General features: G+C 45.1%; 1 protein-coding gene across 1 annotated transcript; it reads right to left on the reverse strand.

The window, feature by feature from the left end:
- Positions 1–4,804: 4,804 nt before the first annotated feature.
- Positions 4,805–7,805, reverse strand: Hilpda (hypoxia inducible lipid droplet associated). The gene is made up of 2 exons (XM_020159990.2): positions 7,613–7,805; positions 4,805–5,693 (listed from the first exon to the last, which is right to left on the reverse strand). Exon 2 carries the CDS (start codon positions 5,646–5,648, stop codon positions 5,454–5,456), a length of 195 nt encoding a protein of 64 aa, XP_020015579.2. The 5' UTR covers positions 5,649–5,693; positions 7,613–7,805; the 3' UTR covers positions 4,805–5,453.
- Between the last annotated feature and the right edge of the window lie 11,726 nt (positions 7,806–19,531).

Consider the following 19,531-nt stretch of genomic DNA (forward strand, 5'->3'; position numbering starts at 1 on the left):
ATGAAAAAGGAAAAAAAACCCAAAAACTCTTTTTCTTTTATTATTCATATCCAAAAACTCTTATATTGACTGTATATTGAAATATTAATATATTTGATTAAATGTTAAAATACCTTTTCCTGTTCCTTTTTATTTTCTAATGCGATTGTTAGAAATTTTTAAATTATACATGTACTTTGCATTATATTTTTATTTTTTGCATTATATGTTTCTCCTTTTATTGCATTATATTTTTATTGAACAGTGCTGGACTACGACATATCTTCCAGTTCTTAGTATTCAGTTTATTTTTGTTTGTTTGAGTTTTTTTTTTTCCAGTGGGACTGGGGTTTGAACTCTGGGCTTCACACTTGCAAAGCAGGTGTTCTAGCACTTCAGCCATACTGCCAAACCATTTTGCTCTGGTTATTTTGGAGATGTAGCCTCATGAACTATTTGCCTGGCCTGGCCTCAAGCCATGATCCTCCTGATCTCATCCGCCCAAGTATCTAGGATTACAGGCATAAGGCACAGGCGACCAGCTCAGTATTCTGGTAACTATCTTAAGCTACAGAGCCACAGCCTTTCGTGGCTCACGCCTGTAATCCTAGCTACAGGAGGCAGAGATCAGTAGGACTGCAATTTGAAGCCATCCCGGGCAAATAGTTTGTGAGATCTTATCTCAAAAACACTCATCACAAAAGAGGGCTGGTGGAGTGGCTCAAGATGAAAGCCCTGAGTTCAAACCCCAGTACCGAAAAACTAAACAAAACAAAAAACAAAAACAGCAGGGATTGTTGAAAGTGGTCCCTTGTTCCTCCACTAGATGGCGTTAGAGTTCAGGTCTTGAGTTAATAGAGATTTAAAATGTATACTTGCAGTTTTTAAAATGTGCTGTGCGTTGCCCATCTGCATGTTTTTGCTCACACTGACCCTTTCCTAACTTGGTCAGCAGGTCCAAAAATCTATTTATTTGTAAAAATTCAGATGCTCTAAGAAGTTCTTCCTTAATATTTCCCTGCAAATAACCTTTCGTACCCTACACAAATATTTCTGTCACAGAACCATGATGCATTTTTTTTTTTTTGCCTGCTTTCCTCTCTACTAACCTGTGTATGTTATGAGGCAGGTGGTGATGGGGCTTAGTTGATGCCTTGCATCCAATAGGTGCTGTGTGCAATGTGTCACTCCAGATGGGCTATTACACTGCAGTATCAAAGCCCCCAAACCTCCACAGCTTTGATTTCCCATTCGTCAGGGGTCCATTGAGGGCTCTGTTCTTTGGCACCCTTACTCTAGAATCTACACTAATGGGACAGCTCTATAGGGAGCAATTCTAGTCATTGCAGCAGAGGAGAGAAAAGAGGGCCTTGCAGGTTTAGGAACCAGTCTTAAATGCTTCAACCTAAAACTGACCCAAGTCACTTCTGCTCTCTTCCAGAATTAGTTACATGGCCCCGTCTAACCACAGGGCCTAGAAGGCATGGGCAGAAATACTTGGAGAACACCAATGACTACCACTAATGGCCTTTCTGTGGGATAAATCTTCAGCTCACATCTCTCCTGCAGGTAGACTACACTCACCGTGCCTTCCCCAAAGGCAACAACTCAAGAATTCCATTTAGCTACGACATCAAATTTAACAATCTAGGTGATGTACAATAGTTTCACTGCCAGTTTCAGATGTGGCTTGAGGTGGAGATCTATAAACTGAAAAGAAAAGCCATCCCACCCCCCTCCCCTATCTAACATACAGTAATGGAATAGGACAGGCTCAATGCAGTGAGGGCTGAGGAAACAAGGGAGGCACTGAGCAGATGTGCTTCATGCTCCTGACCTTGGGGAGGGGTGGGAAATCCAGTTGGTGTAGGCCCCAATTCTGCCTCCTGGACAATTGTTTTAAGCCACTGGGATTTTAATGCTGTTGCTACAGTATAACCTAACCTAATGTAACCTTGACTGACACAGAAATTGAAATTAGAGGAGAGTATTGCATATTAAAAAGCAAAAAAGTCAACAAACCCTGATGTGTATGACATTAACTTACATGGAAGGCAGCAAAGAGATCTTGAGGTTGGAAGTAGGCAATAGCAAAATATTGGGTAGAACTGTTGCCTACAGTGACGTAAAAGAGACGTTATTTAATAAGCTTGAGGATCTAGGAGAGTCAGGGAACAAAATGAGCCGCCTCGGTCAGTTAGCCGGTTGCTATTGACAACAGACCATAGGCAGAGGAGTTGGGCTCGTCAGCAGGCATAGCTATCTAGAGAGACTTGTAATTGGTGAGCTCGCAGAGTTGACAAAGCAAATACTTCTCACCCTTACTGAGAACTGTTGGAATGACTAAAGCCAAATCAAAGTAAACTTAGTGGTAAGGTGACCAGACATCCTGGTTTCCCAAATCAGTACTGGTTTGGCACTGAAAGTCTGCATCCCAAGAAATTGCTCTTCTGGTCAAACAGGGACAGTTGGTCACCCTGCTTGTAGGAAAGATGAAAGTTATATAGTCATCACATCTGTTGTTGAAACCTTTGAGTGGACTACATTGTCTTAGATCAAAGACCCCCCCCCATTAAGGCAGTGGCACACAGTAGACCACTCCAGCTTTGGCTGGGGGAAAAGCAGCTCTCCAACTGAAAGTGTGAAATACCCAAATTAGAGAATCATGAGGAGAAAATATACCAAGTTTAAGAAGTATTTTTTTGTTTTTGTTTTTAACTTTTTAAAAATTTTTAAAATTCATTTTATTCATATGTGCTTAAGAAATATTTCTAAGCCCAGTGTGGTGGTACACACTTGTAAACTAGGCACTGGGGAGGCTGAGGCAGGAAGATCACCAGTTTTAAGGCCAGCCTGAGCTACATAGTGAAACCCTGTCTTAAACAAACAAGAAATATACCTAGAAAAGGGCAGGTACTGGCACATGACAGAGATAAAAGTCACTACATTTTGGAGAGTACTATACTAGCAAAGTCAAGTCACATAAATTCTGTCAATCTCAAAGGAACTAGTTTACCATGTGCTCAGAAGGCGGGAAGCAGAAACACTTGAGATGCAGCACTACTCACTACTATATGCAATAGGTAAGAGTGAAGCCTGAAGCTCATGCCTATAATCCCAACTACTTGGAGGATTATGGATCCAAGGCAGCCCAGGAAAATAGTTCACATGACTCCATCTCCAAAATAACCAGAGGAAAATGGACTACAGGTGTGGCTTAAGTGGCAGAACACCTGCCTTGCAAGTGTGAAGCCCTGAGTTCAAACTCCAGTCCCTGTCCCCACCACTACACAAAGAACAAAACAAGTGATGTCTGAGTCACTGGCTTCTCAGGGAACAGGATTTAAGACTAAGAACACTCAGGAAGCAAATGTTGCTTAACAGAGGACACTGCGCTCTCATTCTCTTTTGGCAAAAGGAAACCAAATTCATAAAGTGACATATACCCAGATGGAGGTGTGAATATGTAATTATCTGAGACACAGTGAATATACTTGCACATGGGACAGGGAATAGAGGAGTGGTGGGTATGAGAAAAAAAAAGTTTTTTTGAAACAGGGTCTTTGTGTAGCTTAGGCTGCCTCAAACTCTCAACCCTCCTACCTCTGCCTTCTGAGTACTGGGATTATAGGTGTGCATCACCACACTGACCTAAAACTCTTCCATTCTTGAGAAAAGGTCAAGCTTCTTGGATTGGGGTGAGAGTTACCTAGAAAGGCTAAGGATGGAGGATCAAAAGTTCAAGACCAACCTGGGCCACTTATCAAAGCTGTCTCAAATAAGCAAAGACATTATCTGTGACATGAGACATTATACCAGCTGACTTTGAGAACAATCAGAATTAAGCAGCCACTTTGGTGAGTAAAACATCGAAGAGTACAGAAGAAAAAAGCCAGTGCCTCCTGGATTGGTAGTTCTCTTCCACTTAAAGACTCAAAGTGACTGGCAGAAGGGTAAATTTTCTTCTTTAGAGATGGGAAAGTCATCAGAGAACTGAACAATCGTCCATTGGTACCTTCAAGGGATTGACTCCAGGCCCCACCTTGGATGCTCAAGTCCCTTATGTAAAATGACACAGTCTTTGCATATAACTTAAGGCTATCCTCCCATATACTTTAAATCATCTCTAGGTTACTTATAATACCTAATACAGTGAAAATGTTGTGTAAATAGTTGTTACAGATATTGTTTAGGGAGTAATGACAAGGCAAAAGGTCTGTACAGTTCAGCACAGTGCTGAGTATTTAAAAATGCTCTCCTGAGAGCATGGGGATGTAGCTCAGTGTCAGTGGTGGAGGACTTGCCTACCATGTAGAAGGCCCTCAGTTCAATCCCCAGCATTAGCTGGGCACTGGTGGCTCACAACTGTAATCATAGCTACTCAAGAGGCCGAGATCAGGAGAATCACAGTTTAAAGCCAGCCTGGGCAAATAATGAGACCTTATCTTGAAAATACCCAACACAAAAAAGGGATGGTAGAGTGGCTCAAGTGGTAGAGAGCCTGCCCAGCAAGCATGAGGTCCTGAGTTCAAACCCCAGAACCACTAAACAAACAAAAAAACCCACTTCAATCTGTAGTTGGCTGACTCCAAGGCTACAACATCTGTGGTTATGAGAGTTGACTGTAATAGTTGTGGCCTAGGCTCAAATAACTGGTTGACACAGGGTAGAGCTAAGTGCCTCTGTCCCCAGTTTCAGAGGTTTATGTTTAAACAAAGCTTTAAGCACTTCCCTGCTCCCAAGTTTTGGAAGTTAAACCTCAGAGCTAGGAAATAAGACCCTTTCCTACCACAATTTCAAGAGCAGAAGTCAAAATGACACATAATGGAAATATATATTCAACTTTATTGCATTAGAAAAACTCATTTAAACCACATGGTGGCCATAAGGCAAGTCCTGAGCAGGCTTGGTCATCACACTGTTCCCTTCACACTATTACACATTACAAACACAAACATACACGATATATGTTTGACGAAGAACTTAAAACGGCGAGAATCAGACACTGGATACTCCATCCTTCCCCTCCTTATAGCCAACCCACACCTCCACTTGTTATCCAAACTCAGAAGAGCTCTCATGGGAAGAGAGACTGAATTCCAAATAAGCTGACTACCAGATACCATATCCAAAGGAACTCCTGGCAGATATTTAGGATGTACAATTGAAAACACCATCTCCCACCAGATGACGCTGCAGCACAAGTCCCCATCTCAGAAGTGTCTGAGTCACAATGCTGAGGACAGCAAAGCATACAGCAGACCCTGGGGAGAAGAGTGAGAGCACTGTGCTCACAGTCATAGGCAACCCACTCACACCTGCGCATTAAACGGGCTCTTCGTCCACAGCAAGGAGCATCTATGCAGGCCTGTTCTTGGGAAACACTGGTGCTGTGAGCTTGCCTGATAGGAAATGAACATCTGGCCGGACATGCTGAGGTCAGTGTTTCAGGGTATGGCTGGCGATGGAAGATTTTATTGCACCCCTCTGGAAGGATGGTCTGGAAGGCCCTTGGGGGGCTCTGTGTTGGCCAGCTGACCTCTGGTGGCCCAGGAGCTCTCAGGCAATGGCCTCTCCAGTGCCCTCTCCAGGGACTCCATCAGTCTAAAGAAGATGGAGAGCAGGGTCAATGCCACACCGAGTAGGTAGAGGTTCAACACATACTTCATGGCTGAAAGGACCTGGTTCCTTTGCTTCTGGAGGGCCTCTGGGTTCTGAGAAAAGAGAGGAGGAATGCGTTATCTACAGTCTTTTGAGATATGCATAAATACAGCCAGCTCCTTCTGTCTTCCCATGAGCTAAGGGAGGGGCTCTGCCTGCCAGGGAGACAGAGACCAGTGCATGCTCTCCCACAGCAGAATCTCCAAGCATATTTACCCTGCAAACTCCACAGCTATGGAACCACTGCTTCTGACTAATTCAAAGCACTGCCTAGGACTTTTACTTCTGGATGGGTGTAGAAGTGAGAGCCTATAATACCTATCTCCAAAAAAACCCATCACAAAAAAAGGGCTGGTGGAGTGGCTCAAGGTGTAGACCCTGAGTTCAAACTCAGGTACCGCCAAAAAAAGAGAGAGACAGGGGACAATGATGAATTCATTCCAGACTCTGGAGGCAGGGAAGCCACGGGACTCCATCAATAAAGCACTTAGTTATGAAATGGTTAACAACTTAGCCAGAGGGAAGCCATTAATCAGGTGTAGAGGGGAGCTATTAATCAGGTGCTGTTTTTAATTTCCTTGCTGAGGGAGGTATGGAGGGAGTCTGGTTCTCATAAAGTTAAAAGAACAGAAGGAACTAAACTAGAATATGGTCAAATGACTGTGTGGATTGTGTTCATTCATACTCATAGATAATAACCATTGTCTCATTTCTGTACCTTAGCAAATAGCCATTGTCTCGCTTCTGTACCCAGGCTTGCTTGCTTTGCAAAGATTGCCAGGATTTTTGCCTTATAAACCCTGCTAAAAGTTGGAATGGGGCTGCTCTCTGAGACTCAACAACCTGTTGGTCAGAGTAGTCACCAGCCAGCTAATAAAGACTGTCCTTTAAAATCTTGCTTGGGTGGTCGTGCCTCACCCACAGTTACAGAATCTAATCTACCAGAGGAATGTTAGTGCCATTATCTAGCTCAGCTAGTTCACTTTTATGATGGGATCTTGAGGCTTAGGGAATGGAAGAGATTGGCCCAGTGTTCCAGGCTCAGGAGCAGGTGAGCTTGGACTTAGGGGGATGAGGCAGGAAGATCTTGAGTTCAAGGCCATCCTGGCTACATATGGAGTTTCAGGCCAGCCTGAGCTACCTAGTGAAACTCTTCTCAAAAAACCAACAAAACACAAACAAAAAACTTTTCTTTGGTACTAAGATTTGAACTCAGGGCCTCACACTTGCTAAGCAGGTGCTCTACCACTTGAGCCACTCCACCAGCCCTGTTTTATGTTGGGTATTTCTTGTGAACTATGGGCCAGGGCTGGCTTCCAGTGGCTGAACTCTGCCTATTGAGTACCTAGGATTACAGTAGTGAGCCCCTAGCACCTGGCTAGGCAAAAACTCTGACGACTGTTCCTGCCGAGTGCAATACACAAACCCTGTACTATAGTACCAGTAGCTGAAGTGGAGACCAAGTCTTTTCATAGGGGACAGAGGGAATATAAGAACAAGCCCTAAAAGGCAACTTGCCTAGAGGTCTCTCCCACAACACAGTCAGATTCCGGTGGACCATAAACTTTCTGAAAGTCAATATAACCGGAGAAAGTTCACTTATTCAACACCTGAATGCTTACAGTATGTTAGGCACCCTAGAAGGTCCTAGGGCCCCGGTAACCCTGTACACACAAGCCCTGCCCTCAAGAGACGTTACACACGACAGGCTAAATGCTGCGGTGGAAAGGGCATAGCAGAGCCGCCTAACCCCTCTCTGGCGAGCTTGGATGGGACCGCCAAGGGATCCTAGTTAGGGCCACTCCAAGAGAAATGGGGCTGGTGCGGTTGCCTAGGTGGGGATAAGAAGGGAGGTTTCCCGCGACGCAGCCCCAGCCTAGGAACGCTAAGCAGGCAGCTCGACACGCAGCGAGGGATGGGGGCGGGGAGCCCGGGAATGGATCCCAGGCCTGCGAAGCCCAGCGCCACTCACCTCAACAGTGGAGAGCTGCAGAGGCACGCTCGCCTCGCTATCGCAGCAGGCAGGACGGGAATCAGGAGGAAGCCAGCAGACTAGCAAAGGCGCGGGAGTTCAACGCACGCAGATTGCACACACCAAACACCGAAGCGCAACCAGCGAAGCCAGAGCAAGGCCGCCTTGGCCCCGCCCCTTATAGTCGTGGCCCGGCCCCCTGGAGAGCATGCGCATGCGCACTCGCGCCCGCACGCACACGCCGGCAAGCACGTCCGCGGCCACGCCCCTGCGCGCGCGTGGGTGGGAGTTGGGGACCAGGCGTAGGTGGTCCGGGGAAGGACTGCTTCTGTCGCATCGTACTGGGCATGAATACCAACTCAGCCTAGAAGAAACTTGTGGAGGAACCCGAATGCGCATTGACCCTACTCCGCATCACCGGAAAACACCTGATGACCCCAATCGAGGGCGCTCAGTGGGCACCTCCATAAAGTGCAAATTGTCAGAGCGCCAAACCCCCATCCCATCCCTGTTCTCTCCATTTCGGGGACTTAAGGGGGAATGTTTGTTTCGCTTCTTAAAGACACGATATTTAGATGCCACCCTTCACCCTCATTCCAGATCCTAAAGTTTAATCTGTCACCGATCTCTCTGGAGTGGTTAAGCCCTACTTTCTAAGAGTTATGTAGTTTAAGAAACGTGAAATTAGCGGGGCGTGGTGGTGCGTGTATGTAATTCCCAGCATTCGAGAAGCGGAGGAGGAGGATCGCGAGTTCCAGGTCAGCCTGGGTTACTAGGGAGACCCTGTCTCAACACCCCCTTCCCCCAAAAAATAAAATATTTATGAGGAGATTCTGAGAGAGGGGAGGCCCCTAGACAACATCTATGCTGTGGAAGGGAGCCTGTGAGGCGCCTTCCTCCCGGGGAGGAGAGGAATGGGCCAAAGCTCGCCTGCAGGGTGACTCAAAGCGGGGTGACTGAAATCGGGGTCCCCTGAGCACCAGAACTGGCCATCGGGCCTGCATAGCAAGTGCCGGGCTGTTTGGGAGGGCACCCGGGAGCTCTCATAGCTCTGCTGAAAGGCACTGAACGAACTGACGGGAAGGAAGCAGCCTGATCCCCACCGCGACCTTTCCCTTACTTTCCAGGCTGTTTGTTCTGCCCGGAAGAAGGGTGGGGAAGCCGGGAGAGGAGAAAGTTGGGGATGAAGACGTGCTGGCGGGCAAACCCTCAGGCACTTAGAAGTCAACTTCCCGGCTCAGCCCACAGCAAGTTTTGGTTCATCATTATCACAGTGCCTGTGCCCTTTAACCCAGAATTCCACGTCTAGGAATTATCCTCCACCTGTGGAGTGCAGAGGTAGTCAGTCGTTAAGCACCGTTCTAATAGCAAAAGACTGGGAAAGTCCAGCAATCAGGAACTGGTTAAATTATGGTGGATTTATACAGTGGAATACCACAGCCTACAAAAAAAGCCAGCTGCAGCGGTGGTGCTGAACAAATACCAACGTGGTCACCACAGCAGGTCATTAAAAGAAAAGAGTATCCTGTCTACAAACTGTAGAGCATGAAAACAAACACACAAAATACACCAGGTGATACTACGTCACACCCATTAGGATGGCTAAAATAAAACAAAAGCAGGCAAGAACAAGTGTTGGTGACCATGTGGAGAAAAATGGCACCTTCATATATTTCTGTGGGAAGTGTAAAATGGTGCAGTTGTTTTAGAAAACAGTTTGACAGTCCTTCAAAAACTTGACCACAGAGTTACCATATGATCCAGCAATTCCACTCCTAAGTGTATACCCAAGAAAATGGAAACCATGTTAACACAAGAATGTGGGGAGAGGGAATGAGGGAGAATGATGGAGGGGGTGAATCTAATTCAGGTACCCCGCTGTGCAACTAAGATATGCTAATGAAAATGTAAAAAAAAAGTACACAAATGTTCAAAGCAACCTTATTCATAGACTCTTTACTTATTTATTTATTTTTTGTGATACTGGGGCTTGAACTCAAGGCCTCGCAGTTGCTAGGCAGGTGCTCTACCACTTGAGCCACTCTGCCAGACCTGACCTTATTCATAATAGCCAAAAAAAAGTAGGAACGATCCAGGTATCTATCAACTTGTGAAAGGATAATCAGAATGTGCTACAATGTAGTATTATTCAGCCATATTAAATGAAGCACTGGTGGAGTGGCGCAAGTGGTGAGGCCCTGAGTTCAAAGCCCAGTGCTGCAAAAAAGAAAGAAAATGAAGTATTGATGTATACCGTCCATGTATGCTGTAACATGGATGGACCTTGAAAACATACACATTGCAAGCATAGTGGCACGTGCTTGTAATTCCACTACTTGAGGGTAGTGAGATCCTATCTCAAAACAATGGGGTAAGGGAGAGAGCATTCTGCACACTGAAAAACCAGACACATAAGGACACACACTGTATGATTCCATTTATGTGACATGAAGCAACTCTATAGAGACAGAAAGAATAAGTGGTTGCCAGAGGCCACGGGAGAGGGGAATAGGGAGTGACTGCTAATAGATACTGGATTCTTTTTTGTTTTGTTTTTTGCAGTGCTGGGAACCACGCCCAGGGCCTGTGCATGGTAGGTTTGTTTTGCTTTGTTTTGTTTTTGAGACAAGGTCTTGCTAATGTAGCCCAGGCTGGTGTTGAACTCTTTTTTTTTCTTTTATTCATATGTGCATACAATGTTTGGGTAGGCTTTGCACTCTTGATTCTCCTACCTCAGTCTAACTAGTGCTAGGAATGCAAATTATAACTGGATTAAGTAATTTTTTTCTTTTGGTGGTATTGAGATTTGAACTCAGGGCCTCATGCTTGTTAGGCAGGTGCTCTGCCACTTGAGCCATACCCTAAAAGAGATCAAAGTAAAAACATATTTAGATGACAAAACAAAGTTTAACTACCACAGGCCCCCAAACTGAACCCAAAAGGAAATAATGAGAATCAAGAAGAAATGAGAAGTAAATATTTATAAAACATATGAGTCTATCTAAACAAATTAGGACTATTCAAAACAAAATATTTTAACAGTAGTGATTAATTTGAGAAAGTAAAAATAAGACAAACTAGGAAAACTGGTCAACATTTAAGATGGGAACAGGAAGCAGAGATAAAATTGAGCCAGTTCTTTTACTGGGGAGGAAAGTAGATTTTATGTCTTCATATTAAAATGCTAAGGGTAGTTCTTCCTAATCCTCCCTTCCTGAACAGTTCAGTCTTAGCCACTAGGTAAAACAGATCAAGGTTTTGGTTAGGCGTAGTGGTGCATGCCTGGAGTCCCAGCTACTTGGGAGAATGAGGCAGGAGCATCACTTGAGCCCAGGAGCTCAAGAGCAGTCTAGGCAATATAGCAAGAACCTGTTTCAAACAAACAAACAAAGCTGGGCACCAATGGCTCATGCCTGTAATCCTAGCAACTCAGGAAGCAGAGATCAGGAGAATTGAGGTTCGAAGCCAGCCCAGGCAAGTAGTTTGAGAGACCCTATCTTGAAAATAGCTATCACAAAAAGGGCTGGTGGAGTGGCTCAAGGTGAAGGCCCTGAGTTCAAGCTCTAGTACAGCAAATAAAACAAAACAAACAAACAAAAAAACAGAGCAAGGTTTCTGCAATGAACAGGAAATTGATGTGAATCAGAATGCAATGACAGAATATCTCCTAGACATTCACTGCCAGGTCCTCAGGGTCTGGGAACACGTTTGACAAATACTTGATGAATGAATGGTGGATGAATGGCTCACTCACTTCCTTCTGAACCCTGATCAAGTGTCATTTCTCAGGGAGGCCTTCCTACACATCTGTAGAAAGCAATGCAGACAGCCTCTCATCTTTCTTTGCTTCATATTTTTCTTCACAGTACTCAGTACCACCAACGCTGGCTTTGTTGATTTTTCAGTCTACCTACCCAACTAAATGTGGCTCCTTGAGAATGAGGACAGTTTGGGGAATTACTGTGTACCTAAATCCAGAACAGTGTCTAGCCTACGGCAGGTTGCTCAACAAATCTGTACTGAGTGGATCTTTTTTTTTTTTTTTCTTTTTGCCATACTGGGGTTTGAACAATTCGGTCTACACCTTGACCCACTCCACCAGTCCCTTTTTATGAAAGGTTTTTTTCAAGATAGGGTCTTGCTCTCTTGAACTATTTGCCCATGCTGGCTTTGGAACTGAAATTCTTCTGAGTAGCTAGGATTATAGGCGTGAACCACCAGTGCCTGAATAAACTTTTGTAAAACTTTTTTTTGAGGGGGGTGCGGTTCTGGGGTTTGAGCCCAGGGTCTCACACTTGCTAGGCAGGTGCTTTACCACTTGAGCCACTCCACCACCCTTTTTCTCAATCTTTCTTGGTTATCTGAGATATTTATTAAGTTTTAGGGAAAGGAACAGAACAGCTGCCAATGACTAATTCTACTTCTGGATGTTAGTTATACAACAACATTTTTACAATGATCACCTCTGGCCAGGCGCTGGTAGTTCACATGTGTAATCCTAGCTACTGAGGAGGCAGAGATCAGGAGGATTTCGGTTCCAAGCCAGCATGGACAAATAGTTTGAGAGAGCGAGACCCTACCTTGAAAAAACCTTTCATAAAAATGGGCTGGTAGAGTGGTTCAAGGTGTAGACCCTGAGTTGTTCAAACACCATTACCTCTGGGTAATGTGATAATGAACTGAGATCAGGAGGATTGAGGTTTAAGGCCACCCCAGCCCCAGGCAAATAGTTTGCAAGACCCCATCTTCAAAATAACCAGGGCAAAATGGACTGCAGGTGTGGCTCAAGTGATAGAGTTCCTGCTTTGCAAGTGCAAAGCCCTGAGTTCAAATCCAACACACACACACACACACACACACACACAAGTGATGGGAGCGGAACTGGAATTTGAACTCAGGGCTTCACGCTTGCTAGGCAAGCACTCTGTTGCCTCAGCCATGCCTCCAGCTTACATCTGTTGCTTTTAAAATCAGAGAAAAATTAAAATTTATTAACATCTTGTAAATTTATTGCTTGAGCAACATGCATGCAATGAAGGAAAAAACACATGAGTTGGGATGGGGAAATTGGGTCAAGAGCTTGGGTCAGGCCTGAAGATGCAGCTCAGTGGAGAGGTTTGCCCAGCATGTACAAGATCCTTCCTGGGTTCAAGCCTGTGGACTGGAAAAAAAGAAAAAAAAAAGTTTCAGGAGGTGGAAGTGGGAGGGCTGTAGCAGTGTGTGGAGGACCAGGGAAGGGCCCCATGGCCTGTGGAACAGTCTTGAAAGATGGACAGAGGGTACCCATTGAAACAGTGACTTCTTCATTCCCCACCTGGGCCAGAGGCCTCAACCCAGAGTCTGGTCCTAGCACACTAACCACTAAGTTGAGGTGAGTCACTCCTCCAGGCCTCAGTTTCCTCATCTGTGAAGTGCTGGGCTGAGGCAGTTGGGCTGTCTCTCAGCCTCTCTGCCTCAGAGGTGTACAGTTCCAGAACCCTCACTAAGAAGTGGGGAGCATGGGCTGGGGAACCCACAGCAGGCCTCTGCCACCAAGTTCCATTGGGAGAAGATTGGCCGAACAAGGCAGACTAGGAAGGATTAAAAAATAAAAACACTGTTCAAACTACACTGGGGGCAGTATTGGGGTGATTAGTCCCAGCACGCAGGAGATTGGAGCAGGAGGAGCTCAAGTTCAAAGCTGGCTCAGGCTACATTTCGAATTTCAGGCCAGCCTGATACAAGCCATAACAAAATCATGTCTGGGTGGGAGCTGGTGGCTACTCTGGAGGTGGGGATCAGGAGGATTGAGATTCAAGGTCAGGAAATAGATCACAAGACCCTATCTCAATAATACCCAACACAGGCGCCTGTGCCTCATGCCTGTAATCCTAGCTACTCCTACTCGGGAGGCAGAGATGTGGAGATCAAAGTTTGAAGCCAGCCCAGTCAAATAGTTTGAGAGACCCTATCTCAAAAATACCCAAAACGCAAAAGAAGGGCTGGTGGAGTGGCTCAAGTGGTAGAGTGCCTGCCTAGCAAGCATGAGGCCTTGAGTTTAAACCCCAGTATGGCCAAAAAAAAAAAAAAGTCTAAAAATTTTTTTTATTATAAAAAACAAAATATATTGATTTCACAATTTTTAAAAAGGCAAAATTCAATAAATATTTGACTGGAGGTGCAACTCAGTGACAGAACGCATGCTTGAGGCCCTGGGCTCAATCCCTAGCACATCCTCTGCCTCTCTACCACAGTAAAAAACATTTAATCAGTGGTCTGCAAAATCTGTCAAGTAGACAGTTGCAACTCAGCACAATAACAACATGGGCTGAGGACATCCTGTGGAGGCCCTATAAGGACTGTGTGAGGTCGTTAAGTGAGAATGGGTGAATGTTGGCAGTTTTATAGTTTACTGAGTTTCACATTTTCTACTAGGATGGGGAATTGGTTCCAGAACCCTCCTTCCCCCATAGCAGACACCAGGATCTGCAGATGCTCGAGTCCCTTATATAAATGTCACAGTATTTGTATGTGACTTCTACAAAACTTCCTGAATGCTTCAATCCTGAAACTTCCTGAATGCTTTGATCCTGTCTGGAATATTTGATACCTTACCTCTAGAGTACTCATGTACCTTGTAATACAATGTAAATGCTACACAAATAGTTGCTATACTGTACTGTTTTTAGGGGATATTGACAAGAAAAATAGTTCACACATGTTTAGCACAGACACAATTTTTTCCCCCCAGTACTAGAGTTTGAACTCAGGACCTGCACCTTGAACCACTCTGCCAGCCCTTTTTTGTGATGGGTTTTTTCAAGATAGGGTCTCTTGAACTGTTTGCCCAATGCTGGCTTTGAACTGTGATTCTCCTGAGTAACTAGCATTACAGCCATGAGCCACCACTGCCTGGCTTCAAATATTTTGTTTTTGAAGACAGAAAAGAGTGATTTATTAGGAAAGCAGAATTACACTGCAAGGGTAAGGGTTAATTGCACTGAAGCTGTCCAAGGTTGGGGTTTTATCAGTAGGGTGGAGTTACTAGGTGGGTTGAAATCGGGGTCCTTCCCTGTGGCCCTCCCCAAACGGCTTGGCCACTACACAGAAGCTACTGGATGTGGAAAGGCACACTCCTGATCTTCTTTGCCCTTCTCATCTGATCCTTTTTGCCATTCCCAATTTAACCTTGATATGGGAGATGCATCCTAAGGATACAGGCCCATCATTTAATCATTGGTCCAAGAAGTGGGCCATCTGGGGATTTTAGAATGGGGCATTTCCTTCTTCCTGCTCATGCGTCCCTGTACGCCAACATTCCCTCCTTAAGAGCGCAGATCCCTGAATTCTTTCAGGGGTATGGCCAGCAAGATCAATATAGCTGCTTTCTGCTGACTGGGTGACAGGGATACTCAGGGTCCAGGGTCTCTGTCAGGACACAGGAAGGTTGATTAGGTTTGGTCAGAGACAGCTGCTGAGAATATGGCCTTGCATTGTTGGAATTGTTACAAAATGAAGCACCATGGTATCCAAGGGCAGAAAGGTACTCTGTAGCCTGAAGTCCATTCTTAAGTTACAGTCTGTCAATCCTATAGCAGTGTCTCAAAACACTGCTCAGGTTGTATTGTTAAGACTGCACTTATAGTAGATCTAAGTCATGGCACCAAAATTACCAGTGGTTGGGGTATTCCCAACTACTGGTTCTTGGGAATAATGCCTAAGATTAAGAGATTCCAGTGGGTACAGCAAAAGAACCAGGAAGAGAGTGAAGAGTGAGTTATTACGAAAGTGGGGTGAGTTGGTGGGCTCTCTACTACTTGATCCACCCCCCTAGCCCCTTAAATATTTTCAATCTGAGGTTGATTGAATCCATGAATACAGAACCCAAGAATGTGGAGGGTTGATGGTATTAGAAGACAAAATTTCAATGTTTTGAAAAAAGCAAGTTAATGCAAAAGCTTTGGAGAGATTTAGTGTAAAGTCCCTATTTCCACATCTCAGTAAAGACTCCTGAACAATCCAATGAGTAGATAAGAATCAAAAGAATCAGCATGCCAAGCGCTGTGGCTCATGCCTATAATTCTAGCTACTCAGGAGGCATTGATCTGGAGGACTGCAATTTGAAGCCAGCCTGGGGAAATAGATTTTTATCAAATCTATCTTGATAAAAACCCATCACAAAAAAAGAGGCTGGTGGGTGGCTCAAGATGTAGGCCCTGAGTTCAAGCCCCAGTACCGCAAGGGAAAAAAAAAAAATCAATGTGGATTTAAGAGATGTTCTCATTGTGAGCTACCTTCCAACTTATGTCCATATAGCAATTTAGGATGAATCAGTGTGTAGATACTTTTCTCTTGTCCTTGCATGGATTTATCAAAGTATTGACAGTTAAAATTTTGAGAGAGCTTCCTCCTTGTCATCTTGTCCTGGCAGTCATGGTGGGTTGAGTTTGGGCAAGTCTAAGGCAGCTGCGAGCGGGCCAGGCCTGGAGTGGGCTTCGTGCTGCTTGGCAAATGGCTGTGGCCTGGAGGAGGCAGGTGTCTTGCTGTTCTAACAAAGAGGTGAAAGTTAAGAGTTGAGGTGTTCGCACAGGAAATCAATGTGAGTCAATGCCCTGTATAGCTATCCTTATCTCAACCAGCAAAACCCCTTGTTCCTTCCTATTATTGCTTATACTCTCTCTACAACAAAATTAGAGATAAGGGCAAAATAGTTTCTGCTGGGTATTGAGGGGGGGAGCGGGAGGGGGTGGAGTGGGTGGTAAGGGAGGGGGTGGGGGCAGGGGGGAGAAATAAACCAAGCCTTGTATGCACATATGAATAATAAAAGAAAAATGAAAAAAAAAAAAAAAAAAAGAGTTGAGGTGTTGTGGCAATATAGTCAGAGGAGAAACCAAGCGACACTCAGAGGAGTGGAGAACTCAGATTTTAATTTTACGCTAGTGGGCTCAGACGTGTACCTGTGTCTGAGCCCTGAACAAAGGATTCACAGGATATTTAAAAGGCAGTGCAGGGCATCAGGTTACAAGGAATGTGCTGTCCCATAAATTAGGGGCTAGTAGTGGGTTAGAGACCTAAGATTTAGATAAGAACAGCAGGGGAGTCCTGCTTTGGAAAGTTTATTTACAAGTGGAGACAAAGAAAGGCAGGAATGGGTGCTTATCTCTGCATGGTGCCTTTCATCTTGGTCCTGAACTTTTGCATGGCTCTAATGGGCAATTCCTCACAGCTCTGTCCGAGGTTACAGCTTTTAATTGACAGTTTACCATGTTTTACAGCCCTGTTTCAAGGCTATCTTCCTCTTCAGAGGCATTAGGATGCAATGGGGTTGCCCTATTTTCTGTGCTGTTTTCATTCGTAAGTACAACTCCTACATCTCCTTCACACACACATGTTTTTCATACACATCCGTTTGCACATGGGCACACACTCCCTCTTCCTAGCCAACTACCACCTCTCTCCCAGACACAGAGGCCCAGACATTTCTGCTGCCAGCTGGCTAACTGTGTGACTCTGCTCTAAGTTGACTTGTGGAGGGCAGAGGGCTGTCTTGCTGCCTTTTGTCCCAGCCAAGAAGGCCAGAAGCTGCTGCTGAGAGAGAGATAAAGCAAGGAAGAGGACACTCCATCCTTGTTTCCGTCTCTTGACTAACACCCCACCCTTTGTTTCTGTTTTTGTGGTACTGGGGTTTGAACTCAGGGCCTATATCTTGAGCCACTCCACCAGCCCTTTTTTTGTGATGGGTTTTTTTGAGATAGGGTCTCTTGAACTATTTGTCTGGGCTGTCTTTGAATGCGATCCTCCTGATCTCTGTCTCCTGAGTAGCCAGGACTACAGGTGTGAGCCACTGGCTCCTGGCTTCCCACCATCTTCCACCACCCTTTGGCTCTAACTAGAAGACTGGAGAGAGGAGCTGCCCATTCCTAAGAGATGGCCTCAGTGAAGGTGGCTCACTCCTCTCTAAGTCATGCTCCCGCCCGCCCTCTCCCCCAGAACCTGAAAGGCAGCCATATTGCTTGGTGTCTCAGGCTTCTAGCTCTTCCATTTGGCCCAGGAAACCTCCCCTCCTTGGTTCTTTAGCATGTCAGGGTATCACTTGCTGATGTCATTGAATGTTTATGTCTCTCAATTGATAAGCATGTTCTGTCTAGAGAACTTTTTTACAGCTCTTAAAAATTATTACAGTGGGCTGGGAATGTAGCTCAGTGGTAGGGTGCTTGCCCAGTATGTTCAAGGACTTGAGTTTGATCCCAAGCACTGCAAAAACAAAACAAAAGAACGTACTTGTTCATTTATCGCCTCCACTCTGAGAGGTGTTTTGTTTTTTTTTTGTGGGGGGGTACTGGGGTTTGAACTGAGAGGTGTAAGTTTTTAAAATACATTACCTTATCCAGGCCCTGATTGCTCATGCCTGTAACCCTAGCTACTGAGGAGGCCGAGATCAGAAGGATCTCAGTTCAAAGCCAGCCGGGGAAATAGTTTGAGACCCTATCTCGAAAAAATCCATCATAAAAAAATCTGGTGGACTGGCTCAAGGTGTAGGCCCTGAGTTCAAACCCCAGTACTGCAAAAAAAAAAAAAAAAAAAAAAAAAAAGATCTTTTTAGTGTGTGCCTTGCACAAATCAGGTTTCTGTTGATCAGTCTCTTATTCACAAGCACTAAAGATCAGTAAGCCCCTGGAGCTTAAAAACCCTTTACCAAGACTGAACCTACCCATCCTACTTAAATCCAAGCTCAGCTACTCCTCAGCCTGGAACACTGGGCAAATCTCTTCCATTCTCTAAGCCTCAAGATCCCGTCATAAAAGCAAACTGGCTGAACTACATAATGGCGCTAACATTCCTCTGGTGGATTAGATTCGGTAACTAAGTGCTTTATTGATGGAGTCCTTGTGACTTCCCTGCCTCCAGAGTCTGGAATGAACTCATCGTTGTTCCCTGCCTCTTCTCTGCACAAAAGAGAGAGATCTAGGGGGAAGAATAGAGGCAAATGTTCTTCTACTGTAAAGAAAACAAGCAGCTTTGGGACTCACTCATAGTGGGGGCCCTTTCCAATCCAATGAGCTCCAATGAGTGAATGGTATATATTCAGCTCAGGAGACTTTGTGTAAGTTAGGACAAGTGTCCTAAGAAACTTTTTACCTGTCACTGACCCCAAGCTGTTGATGTTCTCATTGTCTGGGTGACTCCTGGTGCACAGAATGCCTTGGGTTAGGGCCTGAGGCTTTCACACAGCCTCCTGATACAGGTCACTGAGTCAAGGAGCATGTGACTGTGAGTGGTTGTTTTGTTCCCCAGACTGTGTGTGGTCTTATCACTGTGGGAAGACCAGGTTCTGGGGTAGGAATGTAGCTAAGTGGGATAGTGCTTGCCAAGCATGTGTGAAGCCCTAGCTGCCTCATCTCCCCTACTTTTTCTAAGCCAGAAATCAAGGCAAGTCCCCACCCTTCTCTTCCAAAGGTGAACATATCTTCCTAAAAAGGGGGTGCATTGTGAAAGTCACCCCCTTTGTGTGGTGACTTATCCTGAGGATAAGGCCTCATTTATGAGACCCCCTAAAGGGAAAGGTATAAAGTCAAAGTTATTCCACTTCTAGAGACAGGTCAAGGACCAATAACTATGTATGATAACCAACTCAGGGTTTACCTCGCCTGGTTGACCAAGAAAAAGTAGTTGTAAGGGAAAAAGAGAAAAAAAGAAACAATTGTTATATGTGCCAGACAGGTCTGAGAAGCTGTCTCTGTCATCAGAGCACAAAATTTCCACTTGCCCTGCTCCTGAGGCTAGTCACCTTGGCCTGTCAGGACAGGACAGAAAGCTGGCCCTGCTCTGGAGAGTTTGTTACCCTCTTCATACACGTCCTCATTTTTTTCTGTCTACTTTCCCCACCTTGGGACATCTGACCATCCTGCTGGGCCATGCAGCAATCTCTCTCCTGAAAGA

Source organism: Castor canadensis, chromosome 2, assembly GCF_047511655.1.
Source record: "Castor canadensis chromosome 2, mCasCan1.hap1v2, whole genome shotgun sequence".
Taxonomy (NCBI): Eukaryota; Metazoa; Chordata; class Mammalia; order Rodentia; family Castoridae; genus Castor; species Castor canadensis.

Bases quoted from the DNA above. Each gene is read 5' to 3' on its own strand.
- Hilpda (XM_020159990.2), bottom strand. From the start codon at position 5,648: ATGAAGTATGTGTTGAACCTCTACCTACTCGGTGTGGCATTGACCCTG.